This window comes from Aedes aegypti, chromosome 3, assembly GCF_002204515.2.
Source record: "Aedes aegypti strain LVP_AGWG chromosome 3, AaegL5.0 Primary Assembly, whole genome shotgun sequence".
In the NCBI taxonomy this organism is placed as follows: Eukaryota; Metazoa; Arthropoda; class Insecta; order Diptera; family Culicidae; genus Aedes; species Aedes aegypti.
This window is the reverse complement of record NC_035109.1, coordinates 363,888,646-363,902,467: the sequence shown is the minus strand read 5'-3', so window position 1 is coordinate 363,902,467 and position 13,822 is coordinate 363,888,646. Positions and strand designations below refer to the sequence as shown.

General features: G+C 36.2%; 1 protein-coding gene across 2 annotated transcripts; it reads right to left on the bottom strand.

Moving 5' to 3' along the window:
* Positions 1 to 648: 648 nt before the first annotated feature.
* Positions 649 to 7,778, bottom strand: LOC5566857 (senecionine N-oxygenase). 2 transcript variants are annotated; one of them, XM_001651234.2, is made up of 3 exons: positions 7,580 to 7,778; positions 1,587 to 2,154; positions 649 to 1,523 (listed from the first exon to the last, which is right to left on the bottom strand). In XM_001651234.2, exons 1-3 carry the CDS (start codon positions 7,592 to 7,594, stop codon positions 820 to 822), a joined length of 1,287 nt encoding a protein of 428 aa, XP_001651284.1. In that variant the 5' UTR covers positions 7,595 to 7,778; the 3' UTR covers positions 649 to 819. The 2 variants fall into 2 exon arrangements, with proteins under 2 accessions (XP_001651284.1, XP_021710437.1); XM_021854745.1 differs by lacking the exon at positions 7,580 to 7,778 and adding an exon at positions 2,367 to 3,069.
* Between the last annotated feature and the right edge of the window lie 6,044 nt (positions 7,779 to 13,822).

The following is a 13,822-nucleotide window of genomic DNA, read 5'->3' as shown; positions in this document are numbered from 1 at the left end:
TACTTTAACGTAAAAACAATACTAAAACTAATTAAATTAAAATTATTATCGGTACACCCAACAGCTAACAGTTAGACTTTGCGAAGAAATGAAAATTTACACAAATATCCGCCAATTTATGTCAATCAGATGCATTTGAAGTCACTGTTGGCCTTAAGTGTTCGGAATATGAGTCAAAACGGTATATTCACCATTTGTTTACCCAATACTTTTTGTGGCAGCGCTAGTGATCAAATTGGATTTCATTTTCAATCCTCACACAGCTTTTGAGAAGATTTTTCTTCTAGCGTAGATGTATGTTCTCTGTGGTTTATTTATCGTAAGGATGCCAAATCTACACAACTAGGGTAGGCGTATCAGTTATGGACATAATGGTTCCCTATTTTGCCATACGAGATAATTTGATTATTTTCAAATTTTTAATCATTCTGTGTGTTTTGGTAGTTTGATATCGAATGAATCTTGATGTTAAAACATTCAAAAATACTCAAAATGTGAAAGTTTTCGAGAAAACACATATGGCCAAATAGGGAACCACTATAGCCATAACTGGTACACTTTCCCAATGTACGTCGTACTTTTTTTAGTTATATCAGACGGATATGTAATTTTAATAAATCAGATTAAACTTAATATTTATGAAAGAAATTTTTGATGTTCATAATTCAAGTAGCTTTATTAGTATTCAATTACGAAGCATGAAGAGATTCCTCAATCTACCGCTCTTACGATATAATGTTTTATTCAACTAAGTATAAAAACCTAACCGACTATAGCTATTTACAATTAGACTTACGATTTTATCCTAAAAATATCACTTCAATTAACTTTCACATAAGTCTCATCGTCAACTATTCTGAATATATCTTTGCGGAAATTGACCAAATCCTCACTGAACCGGAACGCACAGAGTTTGTGTAGCTTCTTGATGACCGGCTTGATGGGATCCACGCCAGCTGTCTTGGCCAAATCATCGTAGTACCGATCCTCTTGCGGTCCCATCATGTGAGCTTGACGCTTCTTCATGCCTCTACGCCAGCGTTCCTCCATCTCAGTGTTGGTGTCTACTTCCATTTCTTCTTGCGACGGAAGTTCTTTTTCTCCACTGAAGAACTTGATACAGAATCGAGCCTGCAGGTCCATCATCTGCGCAGCACATACGTAGTAGGGCAATCCAATGAACGCCATCGTCGGATAACGAATGTTGATACAGTGTTTGTAGAGTTTCTGGACATAGTTGTCTTCCACGACAATACCACAGTCACAACTCAGGAACGGGAAGGTGTATTTGTACCCGGTGCTGTAGCAAATTACGCTAAAGTCCTGCGATGTGCCGTCCGTGAATACAACACCAGTTTCGGTCAAACGAGCGACATCGTTTTTCAGCGTTACGTTATCCGGGAAAGTAGTTTTGGGTTTGTCCTTGAGATGGTGACTCAGGGTAACTCGTTCGGCCTTCTTGGAGATCTCGTACGCGAGATCCATACCAGAAGGACCTGCTCCAATTACTAGCACGGTTTCACCTAGAAGAATAAGAATGTCTTAGAATTTTTCGATAAAATCGTTGAAATTAATCTAGCAATTACCAACAAATGGGTCGTTGCAACGATAATCATGACTGTGCATTTGTTTCCCTTTATATATATTTAATCCAGGATAATTAGGCAACTTTGGGGTATGGTAATGCCCATTGCACACCAACACGTAGTCGAAGTAGTACGTCTTGAACTCATCATTCGGACAATCCCGAACAATTACCTCCCATTGTTTCTCGTCTTTCGTGGGTTTCACCCGTATCACGTAATGACTAAACTTGATGCATTCCGTAATTCCGAAAAAGTCCGAAAAATATTTGAAAAATTTCAGCATGTCCTCCGCTGGAATGTAGCTGCTCTCCTGTTCCGGTATGGGAAAATCCGGATAACCCATTATTTCCTTCGGCAAGTTGGTCTTCAAGCCCTTGTACATACTCGAGTGAACATCGATGCCGTATTCGTTCTTGTCCACCTCTTCGTTGAACACCCACGTACCTCCCAACTGATTGGCCATTTCAAAAACGGTCACCTCGCCGCCGGCCTGGAGAGCATGTCGAGCCGCGCATAGTCCCGCAGTTCCGGCACCGATCACGCAGTAGGTGCGTTTCTTGTCATTGATCTGCGAAAAGAAGGAGAGTCGAAGATTAGCGATGTTCTAGTATAAATATACAGTGATTGATAACTTGCGAACTGTACTGAAACCGTCATCGGCAAATTGATTTCAAGGCTAAGTTTAGTGTTATCAGAATCTGCGAGCTGCTAGGGTCAGGCCATGCAACTTTATATGGTTACAAGTTTTTAAAATTTCTCTTGTATGAGCTTTGAACAGACCTTATCAGTGAATATGGTGAACACCCTCATCCATCTCTCAATATGAAAATCATTGGTGTCTTCTTCCCGATTACATGGTTCTATCAATTTACTGAAGCATTCTACTATTTTTAAATAACTTCTGGGAAAGTAGGGCACTCTACCGGTAATACACACTCTGATAACCGGATTTCGAAACACATGTTTTACATGCCCCATTCCGTTACAAATAAAACAGCTACGCCTCTCGATCGAGTAAGTTTATCAATAATGACGTCTTTCATTCGTTCCTCCGAAAATATTTCTGAATGCTACAGAAAAGATTTCGTGCAAAGCATGGAAATATTGTGATCTGGTTGTTGCCACCCAATTTGGCTCATGGCACAAAAAAAGTGGTCTCGTGCAAAAATAACGGTTGTTCGTGTGCTCGAGAAATATCACTGTGCAGTCCGCAACAAAATAAATCCATGGAAATAACGTATCAATACCGAAATGACTTGTGTTAATTATTATTATGTTGTGACGTTGCGACACGTGATAAGCTCATAAGACGCTGCCGCTGCATTTTTTCCAACTTGTTATGATAATACGGATCATTTGTTCGAGGAATCAAAGACCTCATTTCGTTGCTGGGTCGATTTCCGTTTTTTTTATTGTTCTTATTATTTATCTCATGAATAGAAAAGTTTCAAATTAAGGTAACACGGGAGACCATTGAATATTTGAAATTATACCATCAACAGGGCGTAACTTCAAAACGGACCGTACGATTTTTTTTTTCAAATTTAACCTGGACTTGCAGGTTAGCCATAGAAAACGATTGGTGAGCACAATTTTTTTTAGAGATTTGTTTTCTGATAAGGACAGTCTGGGGAACACCGTGGCATCGGTGATCCGTGTAAAAGTTTTGGTTCAGCCCCTAAAAAACATGCAAAAGTGTTCTGTCCGTATCTCTGTGATTACACGTCCAATTGAAACTCTCATTCGAAAGGTAATGAATTGTTCTTACATCGTATGTATTTTTCCATAAACATTTTTTTGAATTTGATATACTAAATTTTTATTTAAATTTGGGACATTTTTCAACAAACGCACTGAAAAACCATGGCTAATTTTCTCAGCATTAGATCGCCCAAAACTTTAAATCAATGTGTCATTAGAATCGTAATCTTATATTCTTTTAAGAATGCTCACGAAATGTTGAAAATGTTGAGTTGAAAAGTTTCTTCTAGGATTCTTTCCGGAATCACGCCGAAGGATTTCTAAAACGATTCCTTAGGATTTTTTTACGGAGTCCTTAGTTTTTTTGTATTAAGGACATCGACAAAACGCTTAGGGCATTCTCAAAATTTGTTTAAAATCTCATTAAAATTTAAAATGTTTAAAACATTCCGTCAAGGCTATTGAAACGTATGTTTTGTGGAAATACTTCAATAAATTACAAGGATTCTTCAAATAATACTACCAGGGATTCGTCTAAATAAAACTTTAAGAAACCTCTCGTGGAATACACAGTTTTTTCTTGATTTCTTGTGGGTAACAAACCAGAATTTATTCCAAGAATTCAGCCTAAAACTGTGTTACGCTCTTTTTCTTCTTTTGTGTTACCATTGTATTATCTTTAGTGGCAATAAATGTGCGATGTTCAATCAGTTGATAATTGGTGATCGAGCAATGTGTCTGAACTTTTTAAAAGCAATCAACTGTTACCAGTCAAAGTATATCAATTTTAGAAGAAATCAAGTAGTTGGTCCTGCCCTGGAAATGGGTTGTTAAGGTAAGTTAATTAAAAATTCTACCAATACCCAGTTTTTTATAATTTGTGATGTTTTAATGCTATTTTAAAATTAATGTAGGGTAATTTTTGGCTTTACAGCTCAAATTAGTTGAAAAAGAGATTTAAAAAGTGACATAAGTTGAAATGACTTCACAACAGAGACTTTAATGTGACTGGCTTAAAATAAGAGGCCAAGTCACTGAAAAGTGACTCGCTTCCAGCCTTGTAGATTACATAAACATTTATTATTTCATCATGGGGGTTTTATAAAAGCAATATGTTTAAAAATTTACGGCAACGTTTCTTCCGTAAAAAAAATACGGCTGGGTTCAATAAAAATCGAGTGACGAAAATATCCATGCTGAAGTATTTCATGGAAGTTCAAAATTGTCTTTTAACGAACGGAATCATCTATCTCAGGAATAAAAGGCGCGATAAATAAACTAATAACGTAGTTTTTCAGGCAGCCGAATGTTTATTCGGCTATTTTATCAACCAAAGGGAGGCACCCAATCATCAAATGTTTGATCCTTTGGTCGCGTCACTTGCTCCTGCGGGGGCGGGTGATGCAATCAAGATCAATCGTGTTGCGCGTCGCTCGCGTAGCACGATATAGTAGCGTCGCGGATCGCGAATTGCGTTAGAAGTGTTTGATGTTTTCATCGTATTGCTTGTTCTTGCGACAGCTTGCGGAGAACCCAAGTAACCACTAGCCCGCTAATTCGCCTTTTTAGGCTTACAGGGCTGTTATAGGCTAATATAAGGCTTGTCAGCTCTATCATAGCCCTATAAGAGCACGGAAGGCGAAATAAAGTGCCATTTGGTTACTTGGGAATACTTGTTCGGCCTCGGCGTACAATGCGTTTATCGAATAATGTCGCGAATCTGGTTGGGCGTATCATGGATCGTATCACCATCCAAAGGTGACTCTCATATCTCTACTTTATCCCACTAATCCAATATCCTGCCCATGACAACTGTGGAGATGCAGAAGATTCTTCGGTCTAGTAACAATGGTTGTCTAGCTAACATTCCTTCCCTTCGCCGAAGATCGTATGGACGTGGCCGGCGCCGTTATTGGCTTTTAAAATTTGAGCTCTCGATTTGTGCACATTGAGGAATGGTAAGCTAATCCCAAACCCCATTCATTAAATCTCTGTGAACCTCGATTGCTTTGGTTAATCACGGAGGAGCAAATACGAATTGAACGATTTTCTATGCTCATGCTCACGCTCAAAGAAAAGAGGGCTCCAATCTTGACAGCTGGCAGGATAAAATTCCAGGAAACCTCTGAAATATTTAGATTCCTGGTTTAAATCTTCCGACAAATGTCCTAAGAAATCAATGAAAGCACCTCTGACGAAATTAATGCTTGAACTTCTGAAAAGGTCCTAAAACTAAATCTTGGAATAATTATCGATGGATGAATCGATTCGATGAATTCAGGGAGGACTATGGTGCTTCTTGAGACATTTTGAAGAAGTTTCAGGAGAATTTGATGGTGGAATCTGTGTAGCAATTTCCGAGATTATTCTTAGAAAGATTCCAGGTTGGATCAATTTTTGAAGGCGTATCGTACGAAATTTTTAGGTGAATTCTTAAAGAAGTTCGTTAAAGAATCGCCAAATCGCCCTTTAAAGAAATGTTCGGAGTAATACCTGAAGGATACAGGTCAAATGCGTAAATTAGTTTCAGACGGAAATCTTGGTAATAAAATACATACAGTAATACCGTACACCCCCGTTAATTTGAACGATACCTCATGCAAACCATCGGAACTCATTTTTAATTTGAACATTTAGTCACCCTAGAAACGTGTTTCTGGTCATCTCTTTCACTTTTTTGTTTTGATTTTGCGTTCCGTTCCACAGCGTTCCATTCCACTTTACTCCGTTCCATGAACTAAATGACGTTTGAACCATTTTTAATCTGAACGATGTGCGAATTAGCGGAGTACAAATTAAAAAGTGTTCAGATTAAATGTGGTCAAACCAACGGGGGTACCGGGTACGTTCAATAATACTTGTCTCATTGTCACGAGTAATATCTGTCGAAATAAAAAAAATACCCTCTTTAAATTTGTTTAGACAAATGTCTGGCCAGATCCTCTGAAAAATGTTTATCAAAACTCTTATATGTGTTGTTTTTCTGTTTCGATCCTTTTTGGTCTCATTGACCTTCAATCGTAGTACATTGATTCCCCATGGAAATCTATTTCAAAGTAGTCGGCCGAAATCAGAGTGTAATGGTTGTATAATGATGAAGTAACATCACCAATACAGTAGTGTTTCGGTTTTACCAAGCTGATATATCTGAATTTATAAATGTATTTATCTGTGGATTCGATAGAACATTAAATTATTGACATATGTAATAAAAATCATTACATAATATTACATTACATAATACATAATATTACATAATCATATTATGATTCGTAATGATAGATGTAACGATGTGCTGGTAGTTCGTTTTGATTTTCAACACTTTCAAAATTGGTTTGATTTTCATTGTTTTAATTTTTGTACCGGTTTCGAATCAGCAGAACCGCAATCGAAATATGTGTGTCGATAAATCAATTTTTTGTCGTTTAGTAACATAACGACGTGATACATTTCTTTATAGAAGCCAATACATTTAAGTTGGTTAAGAACACCGTGAAATAAACTTCTTCTTGTACAATAATGAATCTGTGATAAAGCCAAACGTAAATTTTTTAATAGTTTAAATGAGAAATGAAAGAGTCTAACCATCACTGTAATATTGTTTAAAGAATTAAAAAAAAACATTATTTGTTTTCGATTGTGGCACATTTTCGTGTTTGGAAACTGAAAAGTTTCGATTTTGTTACTAAAAACGGAATCACACTGTAGTTATTTCCATAAACCTAATCAAACACCGTCAATAATACGTGAGAAATAAACGGCAAACAAACGGCTGTTTTGATTTTCTAAGTGATATATAAGCTAAGTAGTGCTGAGCAGAAGGTTAGAAATCCCTGTTGCCTGGGAAGGATCGAGTAATGTCAGCACATACAACAGCTCATAACAAATCAAGACGCGCTTATCACAAACTATCACATCCAACAACCCTATCGTCTATTATGATCCTTCACGAACGAATCAAGAAGATTAACAGTTCACAAACAAACGGTTTTTATTATTTACATCAGGCTATGGCTCAGCATGTGCTTCGTGATGTTGCCAAACATGCCATAACTGTTTTAGATCAACTATGCTTGTCAAACTATTCGATGGGATTTTACGCTGACTCAAGTAATACTGTGTTTTACCGACATCCAGATCCCAACACATCTCAAAAGGGGAACTTTCACTTAATTTGTTTTATTAATTGCCTAAAGCATGATGCAATGCTACGAACGCATTGCACTTCGAATTTTCCGTTACACTTTAATCGCCTTTCAGCAAACGAACAATGGATTATTGGACACACTTACCATGTCATTCACCATTTTACTTCTCTTAAGTTGGCTAACGTAGCTTATGTTCTGTTCTTATCTAGAATATTCAGACTTATCCCTTTTCAAGTCACTTGAAAGTCACTGCTTGCCACTGTTTCGCCAGTTTTGTTCTGCAAGATCTTCACTATCGCACTGTGCACCGAAGACTACCGATCCGCCTTGCGGACTTGTGTCTTTTTATTAACGGCGACTAACCAAGACGACGATCGGTCTTGCATCAAACTCCGGCCGGCAGTGGTCTCCCATCATCTCTATGGAATAGAACGACGCTACTCATTCTCGTAAGGGCGCGAGCGACTTCGTCGAACGTAGACATCGCAATCGGTCTTTCCGTAATGTAAAAATGATTATTTTGACTCGTGTGTAAAATCTATCGATAGATAGAAAATACCTACAACCTACCATGCCAAGTCCATTAGAGTTCGATGCTGATAGGGGACCGTAAGCTATGTACAGCGTGATAGTCGTAGAGCGGATCCTCTCTCGAAGTTGCTGAATGAAAAGCATGAAAGAAACCAGAGACTTACACACAGTCAACATAGAATGCGGGCACTGGACCGTCAGGTGCTTACAGCGTGCAATAAAGACCTATCGAGTATACTGCCAGAATTCGAACTCTGTGCGCAGAAGTAGGAGGCCCTAGGTTGAAGTTCATCGATAAGAAACGATGTTGCAGATACAAACCCTACAATAACATTTCAAACAATTTGTGCAAGATGATGAAAATATAATCTTAAGGTGGTTACAAAACCGAAGCCAAACTTTGAATTTTCAAGTGCACAAGACGAGATAATCTGACAACAGTTCGCGTTGAAAACCAATCAAATTGCTTGCTTGCTGTTGGTGACCAATGGGATAGATTTTCAACGCGGAGCGCTGTTTGGTTTCCAAGTCATGTGTTCTTTGAGGTCATGTCGAGCTACATTTACAAACCGCCAAAATTAGTTGTAAAAAATCGTTACGTTTATTATATTCTAATTGCCGGTAGAGTTACGGCAGCATTAATTTTTCCCTACAAATAAAATCAAATCGCTGTAATTTTTTGTTTCCGGACAGGTTTTCACAGGTTCTCAAAGAACTCTTCTATTTGTGGAATCTGTGTCGATATTGACACTTAAAAATCATACAAATCAGTTGAGTTGTCTCAAATAAATTTAAAAATTACAATGTAGGGTGATTTACGGCTTCGGCACCATTCGATTATTATCGGCAATCAAATTTCAAAAGCCTAAAGAGGGATTCCACGGAGGCATGCAAGTCGATTCTGATCGACCATTTCAAAAATATCTGAAACTTTGCACAGTTTTTCAGTTCCATCTAAATCGTCATTTTCCGATATCAAATCTTCAAGTTGAGTCACGACTAACTTTTCAAAAGGGTGTATGTGAAAATGGTTCAAAAATATTCAAAAAGCTGCACAGCAAAAACGGTTCGTTCGATTGTTGGACAACTAAAGAAACAAAGTTAGACAACTAAATAAAGATTCCAAAAAAAAATACACACAGTAAACAAAAATTTTTTTTTGCATTAAAAAACATCATTGTCACAAAAACTCAAATATCTCAAAACCGGAATACCAACGTAATTTTTTGAGGGAAAACGGTCCATTATATTAGCTATCTACCATAAAAATTTGGTGATGGTAAGCCAATAAACAAAAAAGTTATGACATTTCAAATATTTCACAAATTTGACACTTAGTGAAATTTTTTTTTTTCATTGTTAATTTTTTTTAGGACCGCAGTTTGTTGCTGAATTTTTTGTTAAGGGTACCACATGAGGTTAACAAGTTGTTTTCATGATATTTAATTTAATTATTCATAACTATTATAGCATCTATTAGAAAGTTAGACGCGATCCAGTGTTGTGATCTAAAGTCTTGATAGTGTCATATTTTTTATTGTACGTAACTGAAGAAAAATTCTCTCAATAGTGTTGAAACCTTTTGATAAAAGAAACCTATAAGAAATCTAATATTGAAGACAAAAGCTACAAAAAAAGTTTTCTATACAGGTATACGACTAGTTTACCTGCAAAAAGTTTACCTCGTAGAGAACAAGGCGGGTCTATACCCAGGTGATCTAGTATACGTAAAGCAGGTCGGTTTTCTCGGCGCTGGTTTTCTCCACAAAGTTAAAATCTGATTACACCTGGGTATAGACCCGCCTTGGTAGAGAATAAACTTTGTTAATCATATTTGGGAGAAAGCGAGTAACTTCAACAACATCAAAAACATGATAGGTACATACCATGAACATACTCACGAAAAAGCTAAAAATATACTACCACTATGGTTATAAAAGATTTAATTGTAAAATTTTTCTTCAGTCAAGCAAACGACACCAAACTAGTCAGTAAAAACTTAAAAGTGATTTTGTTTATTAAAATCTAACGAGCAACATGAGTAGTCGCTTTCTCAACTGTTGCAGGCCGTTTGCAGAAAAAAAAGTGTTCGAAAGAGCTACGAAATCTCACCGAAAGCACCATAGATAAACTGAAAGCGGTTGGTTATGCTCCAATGTCTACATTGAATACAAATTTACGCATTTGTACGTCCTGCCGTTTAAACGTTGACAAACGGGCAATCTGTACATCATCGGTGGATCAGGTTGCAGGAAGTTCGAAAACAACAACAACTGAGGAATTACTAGATGCACCGGCAACAACTGAGGAGTTACCAGAAGTACCAAGTGCAGATAGTCTTGCCACGGTACCATCAGCAACATCTGTTTCAACAAATCAATCAGAAGATGAGTGCATCCAGAAGGTCAACATCGAACGCTTCAACGAAGGGATAGCTGGAATAAAAGTGACTCCGATTAAATGGACGAAGATGGGTTACGTCAATTATTCCGAGAAAAAATACCGTGAAATCAACGAAGCTGTACGAAAAAACCTCTTCAAATTAGGACCTGAGGATGTGGAGAATACAGACTACGATGAGGTAATTATGAATATGAAGGAAAGGTTCTCGAATCTAGCCACGACAAGGAAAGAAAAATTATTGATTTTGTCGATGCTGCCAAGCTCGTGGTCTATTCAAGACGCCATTGATGAGTTCAAAACCAATAGAAATACAGCAAAAGAGGCAAAACCATTCAAAAATAACGCTCTTGCAACCAAAAATGCTAGGTCGAGTACTTCATTAACAGATGAGACAAAAGAAAAAATAATTCAATATTTTGAAGACGATGAAGTAAGTAGAGCTATGCCTGGCCAAAAAGATTATGTATCTGTAAAAAAAGATGGAAAGCGTCAAGCAATCCAAAAACGATTAATGATGACTACTTTGAAAGAAGCGTATACACGCTTCAAGGAAATTGACGAAAATATTAAGGTAGGTTTTTCCTCATTTGCAAGCCTTCGTCCAAGGCAATGCAAGCTTCTATCCAATTCAGGAACACATAATGTTTGTGTGTGCACAACACACGAAAATATTAACCTAATCTTACATAGTTTGAAAAGAATCAATTTATCAAAAGATATTAAAATGTTAACTGGTAGTCTTTTGTGTGAAAATACAACATCAAATTGCTATCTACAATCTTGTTCGGATTGTCCAGATTCTTCATCATTGGAAAATACTTTATTCGCTGAGTTTGAAGAAAATTATATTGATCAGTTATCATTTGAGCAATGGGTGACCACGAATAGGTGTGACCTAGAAACTATTGTAAAACCTGTAGATGAGTTTGTGTCATTTTTTTTGCTTGAAATTAGAAAGTTTAATTCCTCACGACTTTATTAAAACAGAGCAATCCCGCTTTTTAAAAAATACGAAAAATACATTACAAGATGGTGTATTTTTAGTCATTTGTGATTTTTCTGAAAACTATAGCTTTGTATTGCAAGATGAAGTGCAGTCCCATCACTGGAACGTACAACAAGCTACAATTCATCCATTCGTTATTTATTTCAATGGAAGTACGCAAATTGAACATTTTAGTTTTATTGTAATTTCCGAAGATTTAAGACACGACTCAGTATCTGTAAATTTGTTCATTGCCAAAATGATTAACTTTTTACGCGTTGATAAGGATAAAGAAATCAGAAAGATATATTTCATGTCTGATGGAGCAGCATCGCAGTACAAAAACCGTAAGAATTTCTCGAGCCTATGTCAATTTAAATCAAAGTACGGAATTGATGCAGAATGGCATTTCTTTGCTACGTCACATGGCAAAGGTCCTTGTGATGCTATTGGAGGAACCATAAAGCGCATGGCCACAAGAGCAAGTTTAGCCAAAGAACGTGAGCATCCAATTAAAACTGCAAAAGAACTATTTGATTGGGCGAATCGCAGAAAAGAAGAAGATTTAACAAAATTATCATTTTGTTTTACTACTACTGAAGAGTACGAATTAACGGCATCAGAGCTCAGCGAGCAATATAATAACGCGAAAACGATCCAAGGAACCCAAAAATTTCACTGTTTCATTCCATTGTCAGAAAATAAAATTAAAGCAAAACTATACTCGAACTGTACTGATAATGATGCAAAAGTGTTCGATATTGTAAAAAAATTGAATAACAATAAATAAATAAATAAGTATTAATAAAATGTTTTCATGATCTCATAACGCATACCCAAATCCAAAACTTTTAAAGTTTATATATAACATTTAGAAACTCATCGATCATACTCTAAAAAAAAAATATCCTGGTAAAAAAAAAAATATTTTCGTGTAATCTGTTAATTCATTTTAATTTATACATATATACATATACATATAATATTTATACATATACATAATATTTATACATATAATATACATAATACTAATGAATACATGAAAACGACTTGTTTAATTCACGCAAAGCCCTAAACAATAAAATCAGCAACAAACTGCGGTTCCCGTAATAATTTACACCGAAAAAAAAAATTTTTTTCTACTAAATGTGAAAATTGTGACATGTTTGAAATGTCATAACTTTTTTGTTTATTGGTTTACCATCACCAAATGTTTATGGTAGATAGCTAATATAATGGACCGTTTTCCCTCAAAAAATTACGTTGGTATTCCGATAGGGTTTTGAGATATTTGAGTTTTTGTGTCATAAATTATGTTTTTTAATGCAAAAAAAAAATTTTTTTTACTGTGTGTATTTTTTTTGGAATCTTTATTTAGTTGTCTAACTTTGTTTCTTTAGTTGTCTAACAATCGAACGAACCGTTTTTGCTGTGCAGCTTTTTGAATATTTTTGAACCATTTTCACATACACCCTTTTGAAAAGTTAGTCGTGACTCAACTTGAAGATTTGATATCGAAAAATGACGATTTAGATGGAACTGGAAAACTGTGCAAAGTTTCAGCTCAATAGAAAAAAATGAATTAAAAAATTTACCAAATTTTGGTGCTGTTGCTTGGAATCACTCAAATACATAGTAGTTTTCTATCAAATACAAATCAATGAAAACATTCAGACGATTCTTTGTCTCTGTCAGCTTCCCGTTAACGACATTTCCGACAATGAACAGACAATTACGCCAGAGATGTCATCAATTCAAATGAACACGCCTCAAAATGCGATTGTTTTGGAGCTGCCCAAGAGATTTGCCTGCAGTTCTTATGGAAAAGCTGCTGAAGAGAACGAGGCTGCCGTCACACGGACATGAGATGTTCGAAACGTTGTCAAAACGTTTCCAAAAAGCTTTTAACAGGTCTGTCGGTGAGAATCGATAGAAGAATGATCAGCGCATATATGTAAACAGACGAACACGTAATTTGTCTGCTGACGTTCATTCATGACGAAGTTATGAACTCGCGTCAAGACTCTGGGCTCATGGTTGGTTCGTCTTTGGGCTACCAACGGTGAGCTAGTGTTTGAAATGGTTTTGATAATTTCATAAGAAATTTTTCCTTCTTTTAAACATAGGCTATTCTTTCAACTTGTACTGGTTTCATTACTATTGGCAATAATTTATCTTATATTTTAATTGGGAATTTTTCCTTCTTTAAATCATCGGCCGTTCTTTATAGTTATACTGATATAACAATTATACTAGCATAAATTTTTATAAGAGATTTTCCCTTCTTTTGATCATAGGCTGTTCTTTCAGATTTTAATATTTTTATAGTTAATGGAACATAGGCATATTATATGTTCATAGAGTCTTTAAAAATTAAACCGAACGACTCGGTGAACACTTACGTTAAAGAAGCTAACTTTTCGTGAGGTATGTTATTCGACTGTACCACTGGGCGTTGCAAGCTAGTC